At 39.6% G+C, this 27,458-nt stretch overlaps 1 protein-coding gene across 1 annotated transcript in view; it reads left to right on the top strand.

Annotated features, from left to right (window-relative positions):
• The window catches only part of tmem132e (transmembrane protein 132E), a 254,119-nt gene that overhangs the window by 119,214 nt on the left and 107,447 nt on the right, over positions 1 to 27,458 (top strand). Inside the window, exons 3-4 of the mRNA XM_038290758.1 lie at positions 5,818 to 5,949; positions 26,153 to 26,345. Of these exons, the coding sequence (XP_038146686.1) occupies positions 5,818 to 5,949; positions 26,153 to 26,345 (325 nt within the window). The remainder of the gene's footprint in view (positions 1 to 5,817; positions 5,950 to 26,152; positions 26,346 to 27,458) is intronic.

Here is a 27,458-nt window from a genome sequence, read left to right as displayed (position 1 = left end):
TGGAGTGGGGGGCTTTAGGCTTGTAGTTTGTTATCTGCCTAAGCCCTTTCCAGACAGAGGCAGAGTCGTTGGCAGAAAGATGGTTTTGCAGCTTCTCAGAGTACAGTCGTTTAGCCTCTTTCACCGCCTTGCTAAACTTGTATTTTGCATCTTTGAATCTGCATTTATCTCCGCTCCTGAAGGCCTCTTCCTTGTCCAATCTTAGGCCCCGTCCACACGAAGTCAAAATGAACACGAAACGCTGATATTTTCCAAAACTTTTGCCGTAAAGACGGAGACGTAAAATAAATGTGATCGTCCACACGAATGCATGAAAACGCTGCAAAATGTATGCCAGGCCTGTAAGTGGCGCTGTGGTGCCAAAGCAAAAATAGGCGACGAAATGTTGGGCATGCGCACTAATATTTATACATGGTTGCCCTGCGGGTCCATTTTGGTGGTTCAGTCAAATTCAGGTGCTGAACTATGTGGTCGATATTGCTCTGTTCTTCCTGGAGATATTCCGGAAAAAGAAGATTCTGTTGTAAGCCCGACAGCAGGGTGAGTAGCATTAGCAGCAACGGCGCCATTGTTGTTGTGATACTGTGTCGCGCATGCGTGTTTAGAGGCGACACTATGACGCATGCGTGTAAAAAAAAATATGCGGTTAGAGCGTAAAGATGGAAACGCGAAAACGGCGTTTCAAAATCTTCCCACTTTGAAGGCTTAATAAAAAAAAGATCGTTTACAGACCCCCGAAACGCCGGCTTCGTATGGATGAGAGGCTGGTTTGGTGAAAAATTTGTGCGTTTAGGCCAGGGTTTGACTTCGTGTGGACGGGGCCTTAGTCTTCTGAGTTTGCCAGTGAACCAGGGTTTATCATTATTGTAATTCACCCTGGTTCGTGTTGGAATACAGCAGTCCTCACAGAAGCTGATGTATGACGTCACAGCCTCTGTGAACTCATCCAGACTGTTGGTGGCAGCCCTGAAGACATACCGGTCAGTAGAACCCAAACACGCCTGAAGATCCTCCACAGCCTCACTGGTCCAATTCTTTGATTTCCTCACCACAGGTTTGCAGAGCTTTAGTTTCTGTCTGTAAGCAGGAATCAGGTGGACCATGACGTGGTCGGATTGGCCCAGTGCAGCACGGGGGACAGCATGATAAGCATCTCTGATGGTGGTGTAACAGTGATCCAGAATGTTATCCTCTCTGGCCGGGCATTTGATAAACTGTTTGTATTTAGGAAGATCATGACTGAGGTTACCTTTATTAAAGTCACCAAGGACAATAACTAAGGAGTCCGGGTTGCTCCGCTCCACACTCAGTATCTGATCAGCGAGCGTGCGCTGTGCGTCCTGCACGTGTGGATAAAAGTGCAACAGTGTGCAAGCATTGTGCAACACGGGTTCCACTATACAAGACATAATAGATTTTCCTAACAATCAACATGTACCGAACCGTGGATTTTATGAACCGTTCCACCCCTAGTGTGTAGTGGGAAAAAAGTATTCAACTGTTCAACCCAGTTAAATGAACGGAGATCGATAGATTTCACTCAGTCGGCGCTTTATTTTCATATCTTTGCAAAGAGAGAAAAGTTCATCATTGGGCCCTTATTGCACCGTAATCAGCCCTGTTCTGATCTAGACAGAGTTTTTCTCCCTTACTTATAATGAGGAAAAAGCTGTGAAGGTTGTTTCACAGTCAAAACATATTACACACACTCAGGTTTAACAATAACAATTCTTGAGAAAGAATTTGGCTTGTTATGGGATAAGTATTAGTTGATGTAAAACTCTTCTCACTCAGACATTTTGTGTCCTTGCAGGTGAAACAGACTGAGTAAAAAACTTTTTTACTGGATAAGTAGCATTACTAAGTATATGAAACAAGAGAAATCTAAATTTTCCGACCACAAGTGACAGACATTCGCTTGCATTGAGTTGTTGACTTTGCAGCATTAACCTCACAATTTCCCTTTAGCATTTCCTTTATGAGTATATTGTCATGAACCGGAGACAGAGAGGACCCAGTATTCAAGGAGAGTCAGTAGAAAAGTTCAAACCTTTCTTAAATAAAACAAAACAAAAGCAGTCCAGACCAAGAATGTCCCAGTGCTGGAGTCCCAGAGGACATGCTGAAAGCTGATCCTGGTCAGGGATCCAGAACAGACAGGAACAGACAGAACAGGCAGGAACAGAAACAGGTGGCAGGATCCAGACTTCCAGGCATCCCAGGAGGGTTCAGAGTCTGACTGGGACCAGAAGCATGACCAGGTGGTCACGCACAGGAGCAGACAGGATCAGGTGCAGACAGGCAGGCTCAGAGACAGGACGTGGAACCAGAACCTGAAGCAAGACTTTAAACTGGTCTCCTCCCTGGAGCCAGGCTTACTGGATAAAAACTGAACCTCCCCACATAATGAGCCAAAAACCCAGAGGACTCCGCGGGGGAGGAACAGTGAACGATCAGGAGACGAGACAAACACTAAAACCCTCTTTCCACTGGCTGCTAGGATCCAGGACATGAACCATGAACTAAAACTGAACAGACAGACTGACAAAAAGACAAGTAATGATCTGGCCCTGAATGCTCAGGCTGAACTGAATAAAACCAAGAGGAAACAGGTGAGAGGAATAAATTATAATTGAGGCAGGGAGGGAAAACGACAGGTGAAAGGAATGACTAATTAAGGAGGAGCAAACAGGCCAGATCATGACATATATAGTTTATTATATAGGAAAAGACATCCAGGTTTGGGACATATAATTGATTTCTACAGGTTATGCAGATTTATCGTTTATATAGGGTTTGTTTATAGTTTTATGTGCAATAAAGTGCAAGACACTTTATTTGTAACAAAACAAGCTACTGAATATGCAGCACATGTTCGTGTGTATAAATTCATGTGTGAATAACCATCATTGTAATCATCTTTAAGTTAGTATCATAATACTCTCCCCCCTCAGGGTGTTTGCCTAATTATAATTGACATGAATATCTGTATTTATATTAGGGATGCAGGATATTGGGATTTTGCGCGATATCTGATATGCCGATATTTTAAAACTCACGTAGCCGATAACCGATATCGATGTTAAAGCTGGACAAAAATAAGTAGTCATTGAAAATAGCAGTTTTGTTATCCATTTCTGACACTTTGAAAAATAATATACTCCAATATATTTTCATATGCTGATATCAAATTGATTTTTAAAAACGCGGTATCGATCTATTTTACTTTCAAAATGTCGTGAAATTTCATCGTTCTGTTACAAACTCTCGTGATATTTTGCAAATTCTTGTGAGATTTTGTTAGTAAAATTCAATTCAATTCAGTTTATTTCTATAGTGCCAAATTCACAACACATGTCATCTCAAGGCACTTTACAGTTCAACCAGATCATACAGTCAAATTGATACAAAGTTTTCTATCTAAGGAAAACCAGTTGATTGCATTGACTCATTGACTCAAATACAATCCCCCACACTAAGCATGCTTGTAGCGACAGTGGAGAGGAAAAACTCCCTTTTAACAGGAAGAAACCTCCAGCAGAACCAGGCTCAGTGTGAGCGGCCATCTGCCGAGGCCGACTGGGGTTCAAGGAGACAGAAGCAGAGATACAAAAAGCAGCTGTAAAAGGCGGCCCTGTCCAGGAAACACACAGCCAGGCAGACGAGCTCCAAGGCAGCTCCCATGCCAGAGGACGAAGAGAGCACATCCACTCAGTCACGGTCAGAGAAACAGGACCACACTGGAAAACAGGCCGATCTCCAACATCTATAAACAAGGGTGTTGATAGAAGCAGCACAGCTGATGTTTCTTTCCAGGATGACGTCACAGCCAAACAGGAACAGACGAGGCAAAGCTACTCTGAGGAAAAGCAGAGAGAGCAGAAGGTTAGAGATTGAACTAACAGATTCTGCAGAATAGGAGAACAGAGAGAGAATGAAGCAGAATGATGAAAAAGGGGTCCCTATGTCCTCCAGCAGTCTAAGCCTATAGCAGCAGAACTATAGAGATAGCTCAGGATAACCTGAGCCACTCTAACTAGAAGCTTTATCAAAAAGGAAAGTTTTAAGCCTAGCCTTAAAAGTAGACAGGGTGTCTGCCTCACGGACTAAAACTGGTAGTTGGTTCCACAGGAGAGGAGCCTGATAACTAAAAGATCTGCCTCCCATTCTACTTTTAGAAATTCTAGGAACCATTAGTAAACCTGCAGATTGAGAGCGAAGTGCTCTGTTAGGAACATAAGGAACAATCAGATCTCTGATATCAGATGGAGCTTGGCCATTTAAGGCTTTATATGTGAGAAGGAGGATTTTAAATTCTATTCTTGATTTAACAGGAAGCCAATGAAGAGAAGCCAGGATAGGAGAGATATGATCTCTCTTTTTCATTTTCATCAGAACTCTGGCTGCAGCATTTTAGATCAGCTGAAGGCTTTTAACTACAGTTTGTGGACTTCCTGATAGTAAAGAATTACAATAGTCCAGCCTTGAAGTAACAAATGCATGGACTAGTTTCTCAGCATCACCCCTGGACAGGAGATTTCTAATTTTTGCAATGTTCCTCAGATGAAAGAAGGAAATTCTAGAAACCTCTTTGATCTGGGATTTAAATGACAGGTCCTGATCAAAAATAACACCAAGATTTTTTTACTTTATTATCTGAAATCAGTTTAATCCCATCCAAATGAAGTGACTGGCTAATCAGTTTCTTTTTCAGAGACTCTGGTCCAATGACTATAACTTCTGTTTTGTCTGCATTCAGGAGCAGAAAGTTAAGAGTCATCCAGGTTTTTATGTCTTCAAGACATGCCTGTAATCTATGTAATGGGTTAGCTTCATCTGGATTATAGACAGATATAGCTGGGTATCATCAGCATAACAGTGGAAATTAATCCCATGCTGTCTAATAATTCTACCAATTGGGAGCATGTATAAAGTAAAAATAGATCGATACCGCGTCAATATATCAACATATAAAAATATGGCAACATTTTGTGAATTTTCGGGGGATTTCGTAGCATAACGATGACATATAGCAATATTTCATTAGTAAAACAGATTGATATGGTGTTTTTAAATGGCAATATATCAGCATATGAAGATATTGGGATATTTTAATGTATCAATATTTTTCCCCTCGTCTTTAGAAGTTTTTAAGTCTGTAAAAAATAAGTTTTTGAGGAGGAATTAGTAGTATTTTTTATTTTTAGAGTTTAGAAACTCAGAAGCTGATCAAATATCGGGTTAAATATCGGTGGGGTTGCCGATGTCCGATATTCAGTTTTAAGGCCGATACCGATAGGGGGCCGATTATATCGTGCATCCCTAATTTATAGTCTTTTCTTGAACCTTAAATTGCCTGTATAGAAAATTCTGGCCATGGTCCCTAGGTAAAAAAAAAAAACAAAAAGAAAAACTGAATTCCCCTAAATAGATAATTATATTTTTGCTTTACTAACCTAAAAAGACATTGCAATGCAGATGCAACAAAACTCAACATCTTTGCCCATGAGCCAAACCTCCAGATGTTGGTAGTTAATAATGTACAAACCCCAGTGGCTTCCTTTTAAGGGGTTCCTTGAGGTAGTGTTGACGAACAGTCTGACCTGCAGAAGTCCCAGCCCATTAGTCTCATGTATCACTGTCTTCATTCATCTCTGCTACTGATTCATCTGTGGAATTGCTTTTGCTATGATGCAACACAAGTGGAGGTCTGATGCACACACAGAAGGGGTTCACCCGCGGCCCTCCGATATAAATCATACCTTGCGATAAAACTGAATTGCGCCGTTTCTTTTCTCCCCTGCTGTTCCCTCGCAGGGTCAAAGCAAAGAAAGGGGTGAACCTGCTGCAGACCAAGTCAAAGAACGCCCAGTGGAAGGTGGACTGGGAGGTGCAATCTGGAGCCAAACATTCCATCACCACCATCGATGTGAGCAAGAACAAAGGCGGGTAAGTCAACGAGGTGTTGCTCTCCGCACTCTAATGACCTGCTGCATTTCAAGGGTTTTGGATTTGCCCTTTCTGAAACACTGTTCTACAAATATGTCAAAGATCACAGTGAACTTTGAAAAGCTTACACCATTTTTTAGCTGTTAACCACTCCTTCGTGACATGGTATTCATTGACATATTGGTTAGACTTTATTAGATATGCTACCCGATCAGTTTATGTGGGAGGATGGGGTGGATTTTGATAGCAGTGACAAAATAGCCAATATTAATCCCTTTTATGGTGCTGTCATTAGCAGACTAAGTATTTTGTTGTATTCTTCAAGAAAAAAATGAAAAACTGGACCACAAAAGATAAAATACTGTGTTTTCCTAAATATTTTCCTGATCTTCATGGTTTTATTGCAGTATGTGAATATGCATAGTGATACATATTATACAGATGAATTACTATCAGACAGTTGGTTTAAATTATCTCTTTATGTTAATTAAGTTTTGAACTTGAAAAAAAATATGGAGCGGGCGGATCCTGGGGGGCCCATAAAGCTCAAATAATGTTCACACATAAGTAATAGATGTATTAATCATACATGTAAATAATGTTTTTGATAAAAATCCTTTCGCTGAAATGCCATCAGAACGCTGATAATATTAAGTGTGTCTCACCCCCCGCCCCCCTTCAGTGTCCACCATATTGGATCAGTCCATTTGCTGCACATGTTCAGAAAGGTCCAAACAGACAGCAGCAAACCATTTGAAAACAAACCATGCAAAGAGCAGTGTTGCCAACTTAGCGCTTTAGTCGCTATATTTAGCCACTTTTCAGACCCCTCTAGCACTTTGATTTCTAAAAAGCTCCTAGCGCCAAATCTAGAGACTTTTTTCTGCTACTGGAGACTTTGGAGACAACATCTAAAAGCAGCGAACTCTGCTCTCCAGAGCGAGTAGATTGGTAACCCCGCCTCCTGCTCTCCTCTATCTTGTCTGCTGTCATGATTCATGCAGCTATTATTTCATCCAAATGAAAAATGGAGAACAGATAAGCAGATCATGGCTTGTCTACAGTGAAAAGAAGGACTGGGTTATTTACTTTGGCCTTTTTGGAAACACAGGAAGGAGCAATCAGCTAAGTGAGCTTAGTGCTTGGAAAAAATCTTTCATTCCTTTAGAGACAGCATGAAAAGTCAGCTGAGTACAAAACATAGAGAGGAAAACAAGAAGAAAAGGGACAAGAAGAGAGGGACACAACCTAGAACAGATAATGGATGTCTACTCTATTAACATTTCTCTATCTGTATAACGGGTCTGTTTGATGTGTTGCCTTCTCAGTTCAGAGGGCCCCCTGCGTGTCTTTGCCTAGGGCCCCAAATTTCCTGAATCCGCCCCTGCTCTAGCCACCATCATGAATCCATAAACATTAAATCATCTCCTAATTTAATGAGTTGCTTCACTCTTTTTGTCTTATGAAGGTTAAATTCATGTCATTAATTAATGTTTATTTAAACCACATCTTGAAATAAAACAATGTACCCATCCCACTCCTACCCCATTAAAAACCTGACAGAGTGCCCTTCTACTTATTTGTTTTGTAAAACAAATAAAAACAAAAGTAGTATTATAGAAAAATATGTAAAGAAATGACTGTTATTTGCTTTTACACTAAATCTCATTGACGGGAGATATATTCTACTAATAAATACAAACAAGGAGCCCATAAAAGCAATATTCTATTAATATTTCTCTATGTGTAGAATGGGGCTGTTTGATGTGTTGTCTTCTTAATTCAGAGGGCCCCTGCCTGTCTTTGCCTAGGGCCCCAAATTTCCTAAATCTGCCCCTGTGTTGCACAATTTTTAAACATTAAATTGACAAGAGATTAAGCTTTTAAATTGACCATAAAAATGTTGGTTTTCCAACATTTCGAGCCAACAGTAACTAAAAGCTCAGCTGCAAATTTACAGTCTTTTGGACAGTTGTCATTATTTTAATCTTTTATCTTCAGATAAAAAAATTTAAAATAAACTCTCTACAACAGTAATCTACAAAAGCTGATATATTCCCTTCTCGAATGCATCAGTATTTTTACTGTGAAATCAGGTAAATAGACCCCTAAGACACGCAGGCAGTGTGCACATCCATCACATTTACTCCTGGGGCTTTACAAGGGCAAAGTTCACTCCACCTCTGAGCTGCAGCCACTGAGGGGTATCAACTAAATATTAGCAACCATCTATCAAATTTTGTAATGCCTTCAGTTCATCGGGAAGAAAAAAACAGCAATGGGAGTTTGACTTGAGACATTAGCAATGGCTGCTCCACGTATCGGCATCCCTGCGGACGCTCTTATGGCTGAAAGAGGAGATGGAGAGAGAAAGGAGGAATGGCCCCACCTGAGGAGGAGGCCAGCCTTTCCTCTCTTGTTTACTTCTTTCCTGCTATATTTAGGGACCCGTGTCTTGTAATCTTTGCCACCCTGTCAACATGTGGGAAATGTCCAGTAGGGGTCAAGCATGGATGAAGAAACAGTGTGTCAGGCTGCATTTAGTCAAGCACTAAGCCAGGCCTGTGAAAACCTAAAAGGTAAATTGTGCCGCAAAAATTATAAAATCTCAGATTAAATTTCTGTTTCCAGTTAGAGGTTTTTTAATCTCATTCTTCTTTTAAACATCTTGTTATATTTCCTGGAATAACGGTACAAAGATTCAAGGAAATGTACACATTAGTGTTGTCTTCTTGATGTACCGTATTTTCTGGACTATAGGGTGCACCTCGACCAGACATGTTCACAAGTCATTTTTTGCACGTCCAAGTCAAGTCTCAAGTCTTGAGAAGGCCTGTCACAATTATCAATTAATCGCACAATAAATTCCAATCACTCGATCAATTAAAATAAGTGCAATAATTTGCACGTTTGCTTGTTTCTCCTTGTGTTTTCCTCTCTGAGACGGTATAGCTTAAAGGTCGCTATTATATCTATGGAATGATCATTATCTTGAACTGGTAAATGAAAAATAAAATTTAAAAAACCACACACGCAATTTTTTTCCAAGTTAAATTTTGCATCTTTATTTTTTTCTTTCAAAAACAACAATTTTCTTTCAGTATTTAAATGACATTTGTGGTTACAAGTTTTTCTAGTTTTAGGAGTAAATGTCTGCTCTTTTATTTTTAAGTGAAAATGAGGGCTGTGGGGAAAAAAAACAATCACAATCCTGCTTTTTATTAATACATATGAAGTTAGCAACTACAAGAGATAAAGAAAAACCCTAAATAAATATCAGGACACTAACAATTCTTTCATAAAAGAAACTTTGTGGCAATAATTTTTTGTAATTTAATGCGCTGGAACAGACAGAACCAACTTGGCGGGCAGTATTTTAAATTCAATTCAGTTTATTTATTTAGTGTCAATTCACAACATATTTCTCCTCTACGACGGCCATGAAGTTTTTAAAGCTTGGCTTGTCGATCATGCATGCATGCGCCCGGGCGCGCGGGCATATATGTCACGTAGCGTTGCGTCAGTGACGTCAGTGCTACGTAGGGGTGTGCAAAATAATCGTCATGATGATGCATCGTGATTCTAATTTTCGTGATCTACTGCATCGATTCTTGACGCCAAGTATCGATTATTGATTTAAAAAAATTAATAAATAAAATTGCATGAATGGTTGGCACACAGCCAAAAACAAGTGTAATACAACTTCCAGTCCAGTAGATGTCGCTGCGGATTTGTTGACACGCGCTGCCTTGTGTCACAAGCATTTCCGGCTGCGGGATACTGCGCAGAGTCATTCAAAAACAAAACATGGAGGAGAAAATATTGCAATGCATCGCAATAATTCAAGTATCGTGATGCATCGTGATAGAATCGCATTGTGACGTCTTTGGCTATACCCACCCCTAGTGCTACGTGACAGTTTGACAGCCCCTATGCCGTCTTTTTTTTTTTTACCTCTGCTGTGTGCGGGTAAGGCGAGCGGCGATCAGTCAAGTTAGTAAAACAAAAAACACTTAAAAATAAAATATTGTTTACAAGTCAGAAATCACGAGTCCAAGTCGAGTCTGAAGTCCTTCAAATGCAAGTCTAAGTCGAGTCTAAAGTCATTAAATATGCGACTTAAGTGCGACTCGAGTACGAGTCACAAACTCGAGTCCCCATCTCTGACCTCGACATAACCTGTGCCCACTACATTTTTTGAAAAACTGGAAAAGTATATAAGACGCTGATATATACTGAACTGCCCTCCACCAAACCTGTAGGGGGCGCTCTACATAAAGTCCCTTATAAGCTGTGTTGCTTTAAAGCGTGGGAAAAAAGTAGTTGCTTATAGTCCGGAAAATACGGTACTTGATAAATTTGTTAGACAGGATTAGTTCACCTGACATTCTACCCAGAATTAATTTACCAGATCAAGTGTGTATAAATGTTAGGAATTTAACAAAGCTTGACCAAAAGTTAAAAAAGTCCTGTTGATTTTTTTATTCTCTAAGAAACCCATTTAATTTAGAAATAAAATAGAAAAGTTTTAAGTTAATTAAGTGTAACTGAAACCAGACAATCCAACTTAAATACAAATTTATTCAAGTCCTCCCCGAACATCTCCCCAACATGCATCCTTCTCCATCTCAATGCTGAGAACATCTGGATGCAGATCCAGCTGGAACATCTGGGCTTTGTTTATCAGGAACGACCTGAGACTTAGCAAATGAAGGGAAAGTTTTTGTTTTATTCTCTAAGAGAGCTGGTGATTCCTTCACCACCTTCCTTGTTTTAGGCCTTCAATTATTATTATTTTTTTTTAAACTTACTCTTTTCAGATCAAACTTTAGTTAAGTGCTGAAATTATCCAGCCTACCTTGTCTTTCCTGTAACCGACCACCTGGAACAAACTCATTTTGCAGCAGCAGCTGCTTGGTAACACTGCACTGAAAAAAAAAGATGCATTATTGATCGCTGTCAGTGGGCTCGGGATAAATAATGCTCTCCAAAACAGTCTGGTGATACCGCCTTCGCAGCTGGTACAAAGAAAAAGTCGATCATTAAATAAGATTGTTGCCTCTTTTTTTTCTGCTTTCTAAATAACTTGGTAGGATAATAGAAAGAAAGAAAAAAAGTCATTTTGAAAATTCTGATGATGATGGCTAAACACAGGAAAGATGAAACAAAGATTTTTCTTTTGAAGCAGGATTTTAAGTTACAAGTTCATTTTTGTTTTAAGGGTTTCATCTGTTTGAATGGCCTATATCAAGCAAAATCAAAAGCTTTTAACTATGTTATACTTCTAATCATCGGGTGGGGGGGCGTTACCATTAGGCAATACTAGGCAGTTGCCTAGGGCCCAAAGTTTCTGGGGGCCCGTTAAAACTCTGAATACATGTATGGTTAATACAACTATTCCTTATTTGTGCACATTAATTATGTTTTTTATAAAATCCTTTCACTAAAATGCCATCAGAACGCTGATAATAAGTGTGTCACCCCAGCTTCAGTGTCCGCCATATTGGATCAATCCATTTGAAGCACACCATTTGAAAACAAACAATGCAAAGAGCAGTGATGCCAACTATATTTAGTGACTTTCCAGACCCCTCTAGCACTTTGATTTCTAAAAAGCTCCTAGCGTAGCCTGGGTGCCATTCCGAACTTAGTCCCGCCCACAACGTTTGAGGTCAGGAAGTTCGGTCTGGCATTGCTCAACAGTAGCGCGAGTATGCTAGCACAATATCTGGCGGGCCAATCAAATTGTCAGGGCGGGCTTTATACGATGATGGACAGATGATCAACAGTAACGTAATCAACCACGTGACCAATGCGCGCTTGGGTGGCAACAACAATGGCTGCCGCTGGAGAGTTGAGGTGAGTAGATTCTGCTATTAGGTCTGTTCTAGAAGATATAGACAGCAAATTAATTTTAAAAGAGGAACAGAGAAAAGCCATCAAGGCTCATCTTCTTATTCTAGGCGTGCAACTGCACGCTTTGATTTTTGTTGACAACAACTATGCGTCGCTTAACATACGTCACGCACTCCGTTGCTCTTATTGGTTGTAGGTCTATCCAATTGAGTGCAGAGGCATTTTTTTTCCTGGTTCCTTCAAAACACGCCCCATAATCACAGCTCTATGGAGCAGCATCAGACTCATTCTGACTAGAATTGACTAGGACTACGTCAGGCTACTCCTAGCGCCAAATCTAGCGACTTTTTTCTGCAATTGGAGACTTTGGAGACAACATCTAAAAGCAGCGAACTCTGCTCTCCAGAGCGAGTAGATTGGTAACCCCGCCTCCTGCTCTCCTCTATCTTGTCTACTGTCATGATTCATGCAGCTATTATTTCATCCAAATGAAAAATGGAGAACAGATAAGCAGATCATGGCTTGTCTACAGTGAAAAGAAGGACTGGGTTATTTACTTTGGCCTTTTTGGAAACACAGGAAGGAGCAATCAGCTAAGTCAGCTAACCGGGTGGGGAGGCGGAGTTATGTGACCAACAGGGAGCAAAAAGTAGTGATCCTCTGTCTGAACAGTCAGTTAACTGAGTTTTCTCTAAAGTCCACTATATATCCCTCGCCCTATATAGAGATTGAGGGATTTAGGGGTTAGAGTGGACGTTCAGACACAGCCATAGTCTCCGTTTCTAAAGTGTGAGTTCTGGTTGGATGGCAAATACAACATCCATTTAAATTCCTGTTAGTAAAATATGTTTGCACAATTTAAACCCTGACTCCACTGGGTAAGAATGATATTGGTCTGAACTTCAGTTGTCTGAGATACTGAAAAAAAAAGCATTTTAATGCATTACTTTATCAAAAAATTGGTTATATGTAAAGTGAGGGAATACGGTTGATGAGTTTGGACCCAGAAAAAAAAAAGATACAGGAGGAGTGATATCAAGAAGGAGGAGCTCAGATACAAAAAAGACCAAAGTAGAAGGGAAAACCTCATTAATAGGCCAAAAACTAAGCATATTAGTTTTTTCATGAACCATTTCAGCCTCTGCAAAGTTTTATTCTCCTACTTTTGTCGCCCTACCGTTCTTTGATCCATTGAACTCTCTCTTTGATTCAGTTCAAACAGACTTCTGATCAAAGAATGAGATCCTCCCCTTAGCTCTAAAAATTCCCCCAGCTCTGCTTTTTAATATACACACTTTGTCCTTTGCACAATGTACATCTTTAATCTAATAGAAGCAGAGCTTTGCTATCTTAATTCATGTTCTTCCCTTAAGTCTGATAGTAGAAAGTTAGCCTGTGTAATTTTTCTGCCCTAAGATATTACCAAATTGCCCATCATTTAGAGCAACAATGAGATTCAGGATGATCTCATTGTTGAAGCAGATTTATTTCTAAGGCAAAACTGAAGGATTACGAAGTAAAAAATGAAAACCATAATGAAGAACTTGTACATCCTGTAAGGAAAGGACCAATTAGTAAAAAAAGGGGGGGGTGAATATAAGCAGGAATGGTGGTAAAACAATGATGCTACTAAAAGGCCTCACAGAGCTTATTGAGTGGAGGTTGTTCTATTTCCGGATGGACAGAGATGGCAAAAGTACTCACTTTCCGTACTTGAGTAAAAGTACAGATACTTGTGTTAAAAAATACTCTGGTAAAAGTGGAAGTACTGATTAAACTTCTTTACTCAAGTAAAAGTAACAAAGTACAGGCTTGTAAATTTACTTAAAGCTACAGTGTGTAATTTTCAGCGACATCTAGCGCTCAGACTGCAGACTGCAGCAACATGAACATCTCCCCCCCACCGCTTCTCCCCCCCAACAGTACGGCGAGCGTTACGGGACAAAATGTCTTCCACGACGTCCACATCACCTACCTTCTCAAGTGATGAGGTTTGTTTACATAGATAATTTTACAGATAGTATTTCATTAGTCTGTGTAGGGTATAGATTTCATGTAGACTTAAGATAATAAATATACCCGTTATTTTTTCTACGTCGTTGTGACGTTTTGGTGAGCTGCTTTGCATGGTGATATAAACAGACGAAGTAATTGTAGTCATTAGTTTAACAGCGAGATTGTGTTCGCTGGAAGAATATATATTCCCCGTTTACAGAGTCCAAGTCATTTGGGTGGCACGGGGGTTACAAGGCGAGAAAGAGGAAGAGGGCGAGGGCAGAGAGGCCGGGGTGGGCGTGCAGCTAGGGCCAGGCGAGGGAGGGGTGCCAGCGGGGTGAGAGCAGAGGAGGAAAGGCTTGAAGATCTCCAAAGGAGCCGGAGAGAAGTAACCGAGGTATATATCCAGAAAATTATTTTACAGAAAATTACTGAATCATTACCTGTGAAACGTCAGGGACGTTGCTGAATAAGTATACTGGAGAGTAACAGCATCATCACGCAGCATGTTATTGTTTTAGACAGGTCTGAGCATCCTGTACTCCAAAAACTGCAGTGATATTAGACAATTGTGTGTGTAGGATCAATTACCTGTCCAAGAGAAAACTGGCAACTTGAGCGTCACTTTGAAAACCTTTTTCCTCCATCAGTGACTTCCATCGTGTAAATGCCGTGCCAATGTTGATCCGTGTTTTTTGTTGTTTCTTGTCACGCTTGCGTTTATTCTCGTCGTGTTTCCGCTTCTTAGATGACGGGGGTTCGGTGTCCGCCGCTTTTCGTTGTGATACAGAGTAGGCATGATCCTCCATTCGTCTGATGTTTGGCCACACAGTGCCAAACAGTTTGCAAAGTCACTCACGCCTGCCGCCTTGTTCACCTTTCTTGTTACTGAGGCGCAGTATACCTGCTTCTTCTTCTTCTTTGGTTTCAGGCAGACTAAACGCTTCTCAGGCATAATACTGCCATCTACTGTTCAGTACCGTCTCAGTTAATCTCTCTCAACTTGCCGTAGTTATTTTCGAGCGTCATGGGAGATCTCGCAATCGCTAGTTTGTTGCCTCTGCGCTTGCCGTAGCGCAAAGATGTCTGCCTCCATGGCTGCGAGACCCGCTCCTATGTAATTATAAATAACGAATTCTAAGGCAACGCAAATATTATGGTTAAAAGGCTGAGCTCATAGATGATGATAAATAACATAGTTATGTATAATATATTAAATTTCTGACTTTATATGCCTGTAATTATTACACACTGTAGCTTTAAAGTATAAAAGTAAAAGTAGAAAGCACTTTTTTCATGCCGTTGCCTACATTTTAAATGGATGTCTGCCAATAGGACTAGATCTCTGTTGTGTTCATTTTCAATCATCTCGTCGTCCATGCTACTATGCTAACGCCACCGCCACCAAGCTGCAATGATTTGCCGCCAATGAATACAGCCAAATCTGTCGATTCATCTTGTAGTGGTGCGTCAAATGCAACGTAGATTCCCATCCAATTAGATTGAATTTGGTATTGATGACGTGAAAAATAATAACGGTAACTCCATTGAAATGATTCAAAACTAAAGTAACGAGCCAATTTTTTTTAAATGTAAGGAGTAGAAAGTACAGATATTTGTGTAAAAATGTAAGGAGTAGAAGTAAAAAGTCACCATAAAAATAAGTAGTAAAGTAAAGTAAAAATATCAGAAAAATCTACTTGAGTACACTAACGAAGTATTTGTACTTCGTTACTTCCCATCTCTGCTTCTACCTCACCACAGTCTGGAACCCCGGACAAAAAATTGAAATCTAAATAAGTCATTTTTTCTTAAAATAAATGAATTTTTTCTTAAATTTAGGAAGTAAGTGAGACACTTCGCCAATGGAACAAGACAATTTACATTTAAAAGAAGAAAATGCAATTGCATTGTCTCATTTCCAGTGCATTTTATCTAATTATCTTATTTTAAGAGTAAAAATACTCATTCCATTGGCAAATCATCTTTTTTACCTACTAAAAAAGATGATTTGCCAATAATGTCCTTGTAAACTGCTGGTAGTTTGTTGTATAATTGTTATATGAAGCTAAACGCAAATAAATAAACAAAAACCATTCACTTTACGGTGCGGTATCGGCTGTTGATCAAGTCCCAGTGCTGTATCTGGTGTTGAATACCGCCGAATCTGTCGATTCATCTTGTAGTGGTGCGTCAAATGCAACGTAGATTCCCATCCAATTAGATTGAATTGGGTATTGATGTCATGAAAAATAATAACGGTAACTCCATTGAAATGATTCAAAACTAAAGTAACGAGCCAATTTTTAAAAATGTAAGGAGTAGAAGTAAAAAGTCGCCATAAAAATAAGTAGTAAAGTAAAGTAAAAATATCAGAAAAATCTACTTGAGTACAGTAACGAAGTATTTGTACTTCGTTACTTCCCATCTCTGCTTCTACCTCACCACAGTCTGGAACCCCGGACAAAAAATTGAAATCTAAATAAGTCATTTTTTCTTAAAATAAATGAATTTTTTCTTAAATTTAGGAAGTAAGTGAGACACTTCGCCAATGGAACAAGACAATTTACATTTAAAAGAAGAAAATGCAATTGCATTGTCTCATTTCCAGTGCATTTTATCTAATTATCTTATTTTAAGAGTAAAAATACTCATTCCATTGGCAAATCATCTCTTTTACCTACTAAAAAAGATGATTTGCCAATAATGTCCTTGTAAACTGCTGGTAGTTTGTTGTATAATTGTTATATGAAGCTAAACGCAAATAAATAAACAAAAACCATTCACTTTACGGTGCGGTATCGGCTGTTGATCAAGTCCCAGTGCTGTATCTGGTGTTGAATACCGCCGAATCTGTCGATTCATCTTGTAGTGGTGCGTCAAATGCAACGTAGATTCCCATCCAATTAGATTGAATTTGGTATTGATGTCATGAAAAATAATAACGGTAACTCCATTGAAATGATTCAAAACTAAAGTAACGAGCCAATTTTTAAAAATGTAAGGAGTAGAAGTAAAAAGTTGCCATAAAAATAAGTAGTAAAGTAAAGTAAAAATATCAGAAAAATCTACTTGAGTACAGTAACGAAGTATTTGTACTTCGTTACTTCCCATCTCTGCGGATGGATCATCAAAATAAGTGGTCCTCCTAATTGTCAATCATTCTGCTGACAGGCCGTCCTATGTGCCCATCCCCTTCAACGCTTTACCGGTGTTGAAGGGCTGGTTATCCTCCCGCAGCAGTGTGTCGCAGTTAGCTTGTTACAGGTATGACGCACCTGAGTGAAGTTGGCTTCTTCAAATCAGACAAAATTAGTGTCAAACGTTTGTGCTACGTTTGTGCTGCAACCTTTACATTTTCATTGTTATCTTCAAAGCCAAATCAGCACAAACGGAGCTGAGTTAATTGACACCCATTTTGTGTGATTTGAAGAAGGTGGGGGGGCTGGTTGACCTTTGATGACCTCTAGTAATATTTCTTTATATCTTTAAAATGCTAGCGGCACAAACGAAAATTTTTGCTGCACAAACGTAGCACAAACATTTCACACTAATTTTGTCTGATTTGGAGAAGGTGGGGGGGCCAACTTCACTCAGGTGTATGACGCAGATATTTTTGATTAATTTGGAAGCGTCGTCTGCACTGTCATTCCACGCCACAACGCAATAGAGACAATCACGAACTAGCTAGGATTGTGGGTGTGGTGGGTCGCGTGTTTCTCTTCCTGTTACGGAGGTCATTCAACAACAATGGCGACTGGATCGATCCGCACTTTGACTGAGATGCAGCTGTTCTTCGCAGACTCGCTCTTCTAGCTGGTCCATCTTCACGACTCGTGTTCCACATGGCGGTCACATAAATATAAATATACGCATAGTGTAAAGCGGATTGACCAATCAGAGGCCTCCTTTCTCTACCCCCTTTGACGCTATCTGTGGCACTGTCTGCGGTCACCTACAATTTTGGGGAGGTAGGCCATAGTGTCTGTGTGTAACGGTTGACATCAATGATGACATTCAGCCAGGTTTCACAAAGAACTTTTATTCTGGGGAAGAAGAGTAAAAACAAATTAATCTCTTCTATGCACTCTCCCTGCATTGCAGCCCCACAGCGGAGCGCAACAACGCTGTCTTAACATTTTTATTTTTTCTCAGATTCAACAAAAGAAAGCAATCTCCTCACAAAAATTAAACTCAAAACAAGAGGAGAAAAACGCCACCTAATGGCCGCAACAACACAATACAGTGGGATAGAGTTAAATAAACAGAGACAAAAAAAATAACTTAAAGCAAAAACACATACCTGGGGAATAAGAGTAAAAACAAATTAACCTCGTCTATGCACTCTCACTGCACTGCAGCCCTGAATGTGAGAATAAAACACAATATTCAACCGAGCTGTACTGGACTATGAACGTCCGTTCGCGCCAACCGTCCATACATGAAATCAAACATATATCACAGCAGCAAACAAGGCAGAGTCCAGAAAAGCGATCCCCACAGGCAAAAACATCAAAACAACAAATGAAAAATTCACAATTTCTCAATATAAAATGAATTAGAAATAATAATTTTAAAAAAGCACATTTGTAACTCTGTTACATGTCGAGGGGGGGGGGGGCATATCTCCGTTAATTGCGACATACGCAAATCTTTTTTTGGAAAGTAAGATTGTATCAGCGATGCAAACAGCAACTTTTAAACAGAACGTGCACGAAGAGAGAAACGCGTGCACGCTCTCGCACGCGTTTAATAGGCGTTCCCTCTCCGAAGCAGATACAGGGTTGTGCATGTGCTTTTTTTTTTAAAGTGGAGAGGGCGGGTCTTTTCAAACATTTGAAAAGACCCGCCTAAGATGCTTAGGGGAAATAAGAAAACAGAGGAAAGCATTCATCATGACAACTCTAAAAGCTTGGATTTCCAGTGGTCTGTTGGTCACTAACTATTTATAATGATGCCATGACTGCAAATCAGTCTTTCTGTGTTATTCTCTATAGTTTAGGGCAAAAAAAGAGTAAATATCTACTTCTGCACCTTTCTGTTCCTGTACAGCTTCATTTCTAACGTCTAATTTGAAATTTGTCAGGTGTTTGCTGGTTATTGTTGCTGCTCCATGCACAGTGTGAAACATTCCCATTTCCTGTCTTTGAGGTATTGGCGTTATCACTAACGACTAGAGGGAAAATTGTAACTAGAGACTCAAGACTCTCAGATTACGCTGAAGTACTGGGATCAATCAATTCTTCACTCTAAGGAGTTATCTAATTGACAACCTGATCAGTATACCTGCTTTCTCTCCCAGTGACTGCTGAAGACGGGGATAGATGACATCATTTGTGTTTCTTCTATCAGAACACTCAACATTCGTTAATAAAAATGTCGACCGTTCTGTCCAACCTTCCCTCCTCTACTTCTGTTTTCATTCATTTTATTTATTTTTTTGTACTCTCTCTAAATCTAAAAATGCCAGCTAATATAATATTTATACCATAGTGTTGGTCAACATCACTGAAATTGATCTGAGGTCATGATGATGTCTTTTGATAAAACCTGCATGAAAGTATTGAAAGGTGTTGAAAGGGCCAGTGGTTATGATAGCTTGGTGAAGACAACTTCCCATGAGATCATTATTCACCCGCCGGACCCTCCAGCCCCATGTGAACCTATAATACAACCCCTTTAATATGACTCCTTGTTGCCTTGGTGATTCAGTCTAATGCATCTATAAGGAATAGCCTGATGTCCCCAGTTATGAATGTCAGATACTTAGACTTAGATTTATTTGTCATTTTCTTTACACAAGTGTAAAACAAAAAGAAATTTCATTAAGGACAGCTCTCTGGACAATTTCATCTTTTTTTAAAAGTGCAGCCTTGAAAAATAGTAAAAAAAATATATATAAAAACAGTAATATGAAGCTCTAGCGGAGTTCTTCAATTGAAGAAACTCTGGCTTACCTCCATCCAATCAGAAGCTGATCCGTGACGCGAGCCAATCAGCTTCGAACTACTCCACCACGAAGCCGAATCAGCATCCTGCTTTCACTTTAAAAGCACCTTCAAATCCCTGTCTCAGCCCGCTATCCAGCAAACGCAATGTCAGATTTTATTCAGACGACAATTCACCCACCTCCATCCCCTCCTACGCCATCGTAGCTGAGTCGTCTTCCATGACATGACTTCTACCCCAACCTCATCAGAGAGTATTAATCCCAGTTGTCACCATCCCTCGTCTCATCGCAACTGGTCCGGCAGAAGACCACCATGTTGAGCCCGGTTCTGCCAGAGGTTTCTTCCCAAAGGGGAGTTTTTCCTCTCCACTGTCGCTTCATGCTTGCTCATCATGGACAGTTCATGGTACCTGCATCACCAAGCAGGACCTCTATATCCTCTCTGAGTGAAGCCCTGCTGTCAGCTCCCTCAGTCTCTGGTCCCACAATACAGCTTAAGCAGATCACCTCGTTAACCAGCTTGAACTGAACCACCACCAGTTTCAGGCCGGGGGGGAACATCCCTATTCTCATTCATCTACTTATGCATGTTAAAGCATAATTCAGCATGAATGTTCCTGCCGAGGCTTGAGCGCCAAAGACTATACTTTCTTATCAATAAAATTCTTCTAATAACCTTTTCTCTCTGTGTGAGTTTTTCAGATTGAAATAAACCTATGACTGTAAATTTACAGTTCTAATTTTTTCCTTTTTTTATAATGATAAAATATAAATATAATAAAATACAATACAATAACCAATTTTACAAAACATTCATCAGTGTGATGGCGGGGGGGAAGAAGCTGCTGCAGAATCTGCTGGTCCTGCATTGAATGCTGTGAAGCCTCTTCCCAGAGGGCAGCAGGGAGAACAGTCCATGGTGGGGGGGTGAGGGGTCATTGATGATGTCACGGGCTCGGGACACGCAGCACTGGGATGAAATGTCTTTAATGGAGGGAAGAGGAGCCCCCATGATCCTCTCTGCTGTTTTCACCTTCTTCCAGTCTGAGGCGCTGCAGCCTCCACACCACACAGTGAGACAGCTGCTCAGAACGCTCTCTATGGTGCTACTGTAGAAGGTGGGGAGTGTCGGGTTCATAAAATGTAGTTTTGCAAAAAAAGAACTGAAATACACAGTAATGGATACAATTTCTGCAGAAAGGAGAGACAGTTGAACCACAGACTCAAACACACTGCCTCACATCGGACCTCCTCTGCAGAGCGTTTTATTAACAGAACATGACGCATGGTTACAAACAGAGTATTGTTCTGACAGAACAACTGATCAGTTCATGAAGACAGAATGCTCCATCAGAATGACGAGGCAGGATGGTCTCCTGACTGAATTGGAGTGACTATGACCTGCTAGCCTCGTGAGACCATCCTGATCTCTCGAGCTTTCAAGGTATCACTCGCAGATCAGTCTGGAGACTCTCCGTTGAAGAAAATTTGGAGCCGTTCACCAAACGAACGTCCAATCAGCGTTGGCTTTGAGGCGGGTTGAGGTGTGACGCAACGAGAAGCGCGACAGTTCAGTCTAAAGAACATGGCGGCTTCAGCCGATGAAACGCGTTAGCGTGGCTATCGAGCAAGTTTTATCGGAATTACAGAGTATTTCTTCACTGAAATATAATATCCTTTGCCGACATGTTGCTTATTTGCTGAGCTAACGAGCCTTTACCTGCAGCAGCAAGACTAGCCTGGCTTGTGGTTGTGTTTTCGTCGTCGCTCTGTTAGTACGTCATATGCTTCGTTGATCTGATTGGTTTATTTGGCCCGTCTATCACCAACATAGGCCAGTCAGCTAACCAGTATTTTCGCCCCTTCCCAAAATTACTTCAACAGAAGGTTTCCAGATGGATATGCAGAGCAAATCCATCTGGCGGAGTCAGGTCAATGACCTGGAGGATTGAGAATCTTCACCAGCATGACCTACTACAAAGGTTTTTGATGTTAGTATATGGAAGCGGTGAGGCGTTTATTAATTCCTGAAGTGTCTTTAGATTCTTCCTGTCAATCTCACCTCAGTCTTTCCTAAATAAGCGTGCAGCAGAAATAATTTTAATTCTTATTCAGACACTAATGGATAAAACTTGTCAACTTAAACCCCAGCCCCTGTAGTCTGAGCATTGTTGTCCCTCCTAATGTGGAGAGAGTTGGCTTTATTTCCAGCGACTGTACCTGTTCTCCTCCCCTCCGGTGGGCAGCATTGAAGACGGCTTCACTGAGTCACAGACAGGAGTGTTTGTTTTCTCTGAGTGATGTCGAGACAAATAGGCAGAGATCTCATCATGATGTTCCTGAGAGAGGAATCCGGTGTAGGCGGAGGATCTTACGGAGTTTGATCTGGCTTTCATTAAAAGCCTCACACACTGAATTCAGGGGGCGGGCTCCTGCTTTTTGTGAGAAGCAGACAGCGAATGCTTCACTCTCCGCGAAAGGTGATGTCTGGGCGGGACAACCCCCATCAAGACTGGAGAGAGAATTAATTTGCCCCTTCACCGCCGGCGAGACAGTTTAATGTTAGGCTTCTTGAACCCGAGGATTATAGGACCACGACGCAGGAGTTTGATAACAGGTTGGCTCTTATCGCTCCTGCATCACCAGCATGTTTGGTGGATAGGAAAAATTTGTTCACTTTTCTGTGCTGCACATGGAGGTGCAGAGGAGGCAAAGCTACAGAGATCGACTTGAACAGGTTGCAGAAAACTAGCAGCCTTTATAGTTAAAAGAGGGGAACAAATGAACTAAGCTGGAATTAAACTGATTATTGATTGGATGGTATTTTTATTAATAGACAATCACTACTTCAATCACTACTTCAATCAATTATATGTATAATAATATTTTTCATAAAGAGGATGAATAAAACCGCTTATAAGGAAGTAAGCTTAGCTTTTGCAGATGTGTGCAAGGATGACTAAACTGGTATTAGTTTTTGCAAATCTCTGAACACATTTTGATAAACTGTACACTCTGTAATAAACTGTTTTACAATCTGTGCATATAAATTGGAAAACCAGGAGCAGAGTTTAGTAATTTGTGCGCACAGAATGAGAAAAACCGAAAGCACAGTTTAGTTAAGCATGAGCAAAGATTTCCACCGACTTTGTTTTTTTTTTCCACATTTGACACTTGTCATGTTCCGTTGGTTATAGATGCAACGACAAAAGCATTTTCTTTCTCCATTACAGTTTAAGAGCATGCTATCAATAAGAGCCTCCTGGTGACAATCATTTCTTCCTACCTTTGCATTAATTTTTTCCGACATCCTGCTACTTACAATCTCAACACCCCCCTAATTACAGACCTTCACTGTTATTCTTATTATCATCCATTAGGCTCCAGTTCTATTATGCTGTCCTTTTTTTTCCTAAAACCAAGGAGATTCGGGCTTCCAAGAACCAAACAAAATTATTTATTTTCTTACAAAAGCAGCGGTTTGATCCAAATCTATCAGCTGCTCACATTTAAGTTGGACTGAATTACGTCAGTCCAACTCAAATACCAACAAACATTCAATTCAATTCAGTTTATTTCTATAGCGCCAAATTCACAACACATGTCATCTCAAGGCACTTTACAGTTCAACCAGATCATACAGTCAAACTGATACAAAGTTTTTTATCTAAGGAAAACCAGTTGATTGCATCGACTCGTTGACTCAAATACAATCCCTCACACTCAGGGCCGGTTCTAGCCCTTTGGTTGCCCTAGGCGAGATTGAGTTTTTAATAAATGTTGGCATCAGTAGTTTAATTATATATAGAGCAATATACAACTGTATTACTCATGTTTCTCGCCAAAAACAAAATTTCCCGTTTTCTTTACGTTACACTTGAACGCATCATGATAACCTAATTGTCGTTTTACTGAGCCAATCTGAACACATCATCACGCAGCACGTCTGAAACTTTATTTACTTTTCAAGCTAACTAGCTTGTATGCTTCCGATTACAAGACGGATTTCACAATTAATATTTTTAACTGACCGGACAAGCTACAAAGTCTGTGTGCGCTCACCAGTGGTACTCTGAGTGGATGATTAAGACGGGCCCGACTGCGGCGGCAGCTGGAGGAGGAGGAGGAGTCTTTTCCGTTCAGCCATCCTCGAGTCGCGAGCTAAGTTAACTGCCAGACTTCACTTGTTTTACTTTTAATATCTGTTTGCTTACAATTTCATTCCAAAATATTGGTGTACATGCTGCAGTGATTGACGTCACGACTTCCGGGTTGGAGGGCGCTTGAAAAGTGATCAGAATCTTTTCCGATTTTCTCTTAAATGTGAAAAAATAAATAAAAAAACGGTGGTATATTTATTTGTTCATATTTTGCTATTTATATATACGTAAGGTTAAGTCAAACTGACGGACGCTTCATAACCGGTTTAATTCGCTTTTTTTTCTAATTCTATGATTAATGGGAAGTAAGCCTAAGGGCGACGCTAGAGGGCGCCCCCAACACATTTGTCGCCCTAGGCAATTGCCTAGCTCGCCTGTAGCAATCGCCGGCCCTCACACTAAGCATGCTTGTAGCGACAGTGGAGAGGAAAAACTCCCTTTTAACAGGAAGAAACCTCCAGCAGAACCAGGCTCAGTGTGAGTGGCCATCTGCTGAGGCCCACTGGGGTTCAAGGAGACAGAAGCAGAGATACAAAAAGCAGCTGTAAAAGGTGGCCCCGTCCAGGAAACACACAGCCAGGCAGAGGAACATGATCTTGTTAAATGTTTTCAGACAGACGTAACTTATCCGGTTAAACAACCTTACTTCAAACAAGCAGCTTATTGCATGATGCGCTTAACAGAAGCTTGCTCAGAGCCAAACATGGCCGCTATACATACGGGCTGTGGGTTTGACCTACACCCGGCCCCAGGATGCAGAAACAGGACAGCTATCTTTTCTGCAAAACACCCTGACAGAGTTTAAACTCACAGTTTTACACGGGAAAAAATCTAAATCCAGATAAGTAATTTTTTTCTTAAAATAAGTGCATTTGTTCTTGGATTGAGGAGATAAAAGATACATTTTGCCAATGGAACAAGACTATTTAGATTTAAAATAAGAAAACATAATTGCATTGTCTTATTCCAAGTGCATATTATCTAAATATCTTATTTTAAGAGTAAAAATACTTATTCCATTGGCAAACTATCTCATTTACCAACTCAAATTAAGGATAAATACACTTAATTTAAGACATTTTTACCTTTTTCAAGATCGTTTTTCCAGTGTATACCTCAGAAAATATGGGTTAGATCAATAAGTAGGTAGTACTTTATAACATCATCTTGCAAATATTGCAATAAAACAGATCAGTTTTTCCACTTTTTCTCTGTTAGGTTTTACCGACTCTTTCTTAATTTTCCGATGTGCATCAGGAATTATTTATTCAGTTTATGAACTTTGAACTAAAAGATAGAGCAACCTGCTGTCTAGGATTTAGTTTTAATAAAGAGGATGACAATATCAAACACCTTTTTTGGTTCTTGAGTCCCATCTGATGGAACTTCTTGTTCTTTGCCTTTGCAAGTCTGAGTAAAGTTTAAAAAATACAATTTTTATCCTTTGCAAGTCTGAGTAAAGTTTAAAAAATACCATTTTTATCCTCATACAAATAAAAAACAAGAATCAGACTTGATGTTTGTCTTGCTTTTCATTAGTCTCTTGATTAAAAATACAGTATATAAATCCAATTACATATTTAAAAAATGTTTCCTATCCAAGTAAAATCCCTACGAGCAAGGCAATTTTTTTAATGTTATTTAAAAAGTAAAAGAGTTCGCAGTGACTTTTAAGACATGAGCTGCTGTGCAAAATGTTCTTATCCAAATCAAACTGAAGTTTCTTATGCTGCTGAAGACAGAATGAAAAGGGATAAAATAATGTGTTTGACAACTTACAGAATGCAGGCTGGAATAAATGCCAGTGAATTGAGCTGAAAACAAAATAAGACATTTTTATTTATTTTCTCACACTTGTTGAAACTAATTTATGTTATCAGTCAAAACAGATGAATAGAACATTACCGTTTAAAAGCGTTAACACTTCTATTCTCATATAGTCTTGAATGTGAAGAATTGCCAACTTAAAGCCACCAAGTGTCTCTATGAATCTGGCTTTAATGTGAAAATCCATATTTCTTTACTTAACGGGCGACTTGGGGCCATCGTTAACAGTGGAGGGGAGTAACGTCTTACTCAATACATATTGCATATTAAACACTGTAACACCACTAATTATAAGCTATATTCTGTCATTTACCTTTTTTCTAGAAATATCACAGCTCCTCTCTGTGGTCTGCAGCAATTTTCATGTCATCTGAATATTTTGTGTGTATTTATTATTTTTTTTATGACTTTGCAGCGATGTGTTGGGGAACATTGAGGTTATGCAGTTGGATTTTGAGATGGAGAACTTCACCAGCCTCTCCGTGACCAGGAGGATCAACTGGAACATCGACTATAAGGGACAGAACCCGGTGCCCGACTCAGAAAAGGTCGTGACGGAGCTCACAGTGGTTCAGAAAGACATCCAGGCAATCCTTCCTCTGGCAATGGTGAGTGGCTTAAATAATGTTTCCAAGAGCAGCAATCAGACATTAAATTCCTCAAGACTGCAATATTAGAGAAAACTACGACGGAGTATTAGGTTTTTTTTTTCAGGTTTGTTTTTCTTCTATTTCGAGAATAAAGTCGTAAAATTACGAGAATAAAGTAAAAAAATGACTAGAATAAAGTCATAAAATTATGAGGATAAAGACAAAAAACGACTAGAATAAAGTTGTAAAATTACGACAATGAAGTAAAAAAATTACTTGAATAAAGTCGTAAAATTACGAGGATAAAGTCGAAAAATGACTAGAATAAAGTCGTAAAAGTACAAGGATAAAGTCGAAAAATGACTAGAATAAAGTCGTAAATTACGAGAATAAAGTCGAAAAACGACTTGATAAAAGTCGTAAAATTACGACAATAAAGTAAAAAAATTACTAGAATAAAGTCATAAAATTACGAGGATAAAGTCGAAAAATGACTAGAATAAAGTCATAAAATTACGAGAATAAAGTCGAAAAACGACTTGAATAAAGTCGTAAAATTATGACAATAAAGTAAAAAAAAATTAATAAAATAAAGTCGTAAAATTACGAGGATAAAGTCGAAAAATGACCACAATAAAGTCATAAAATTACGAGGATAAAGTCGAAAAATGACTAGAATAAAGTCTTAAAATTTTGAGTATAAAGTCGAAAAATGACTAGAATAAAGTCGTAAAATTAAGACAATAAAGTTAAAAAATTACAAGAATAAAGTCGTAAAATTACGAGGATAAAGTCGAAAAACGACCAGAATAAAGTTGTAAAGTTACGAGAATAAAGTCGGAAAATGACTAGAATAAAGTCGTTAAATTACGACAATAAAGTTAAAAATTACTGGAATAAAGTCGTAAAATTACGACAATAAAGTCGAAAAATAACTAGAATAAAGTCGTAAAATTACGAGGATAACGTTGTAATATTATGAGAAACAAGTTGTCTTTTATGACAATTCTTCCCAGAAGCCCTGTCTTCCCTAAAATGAGGAATGTGGAGCATCATGTGAAGTTCTACTTTAGCATCGGTTTGACAAATCAGGAAATCTTTTAGCAGCAGCATCAAACTGGGCAGGATGTC

Source organism: Cyprinodon tularosa, unplaced genomic scaffold (genome assembly GCF_016077235.1).
Source record: "Cyprinodon tularosa strain WSP-4 unplaced genomic scaffold, ASM1607723v1 ctg288, whole genome shotgun sequence".
NCBI classification, from domain to species: Eukaryota; Metazoa; Chordata; class Actinopteri; order Cyprinodontiformes; family Cyprinodontidae; genus Cyprinodon; species Cyprinodon tularosa.
Note: the sequence above shows the minus strand (reverse complement) of the source record. Positions and strands in the feature narration are given on the sequence as shown.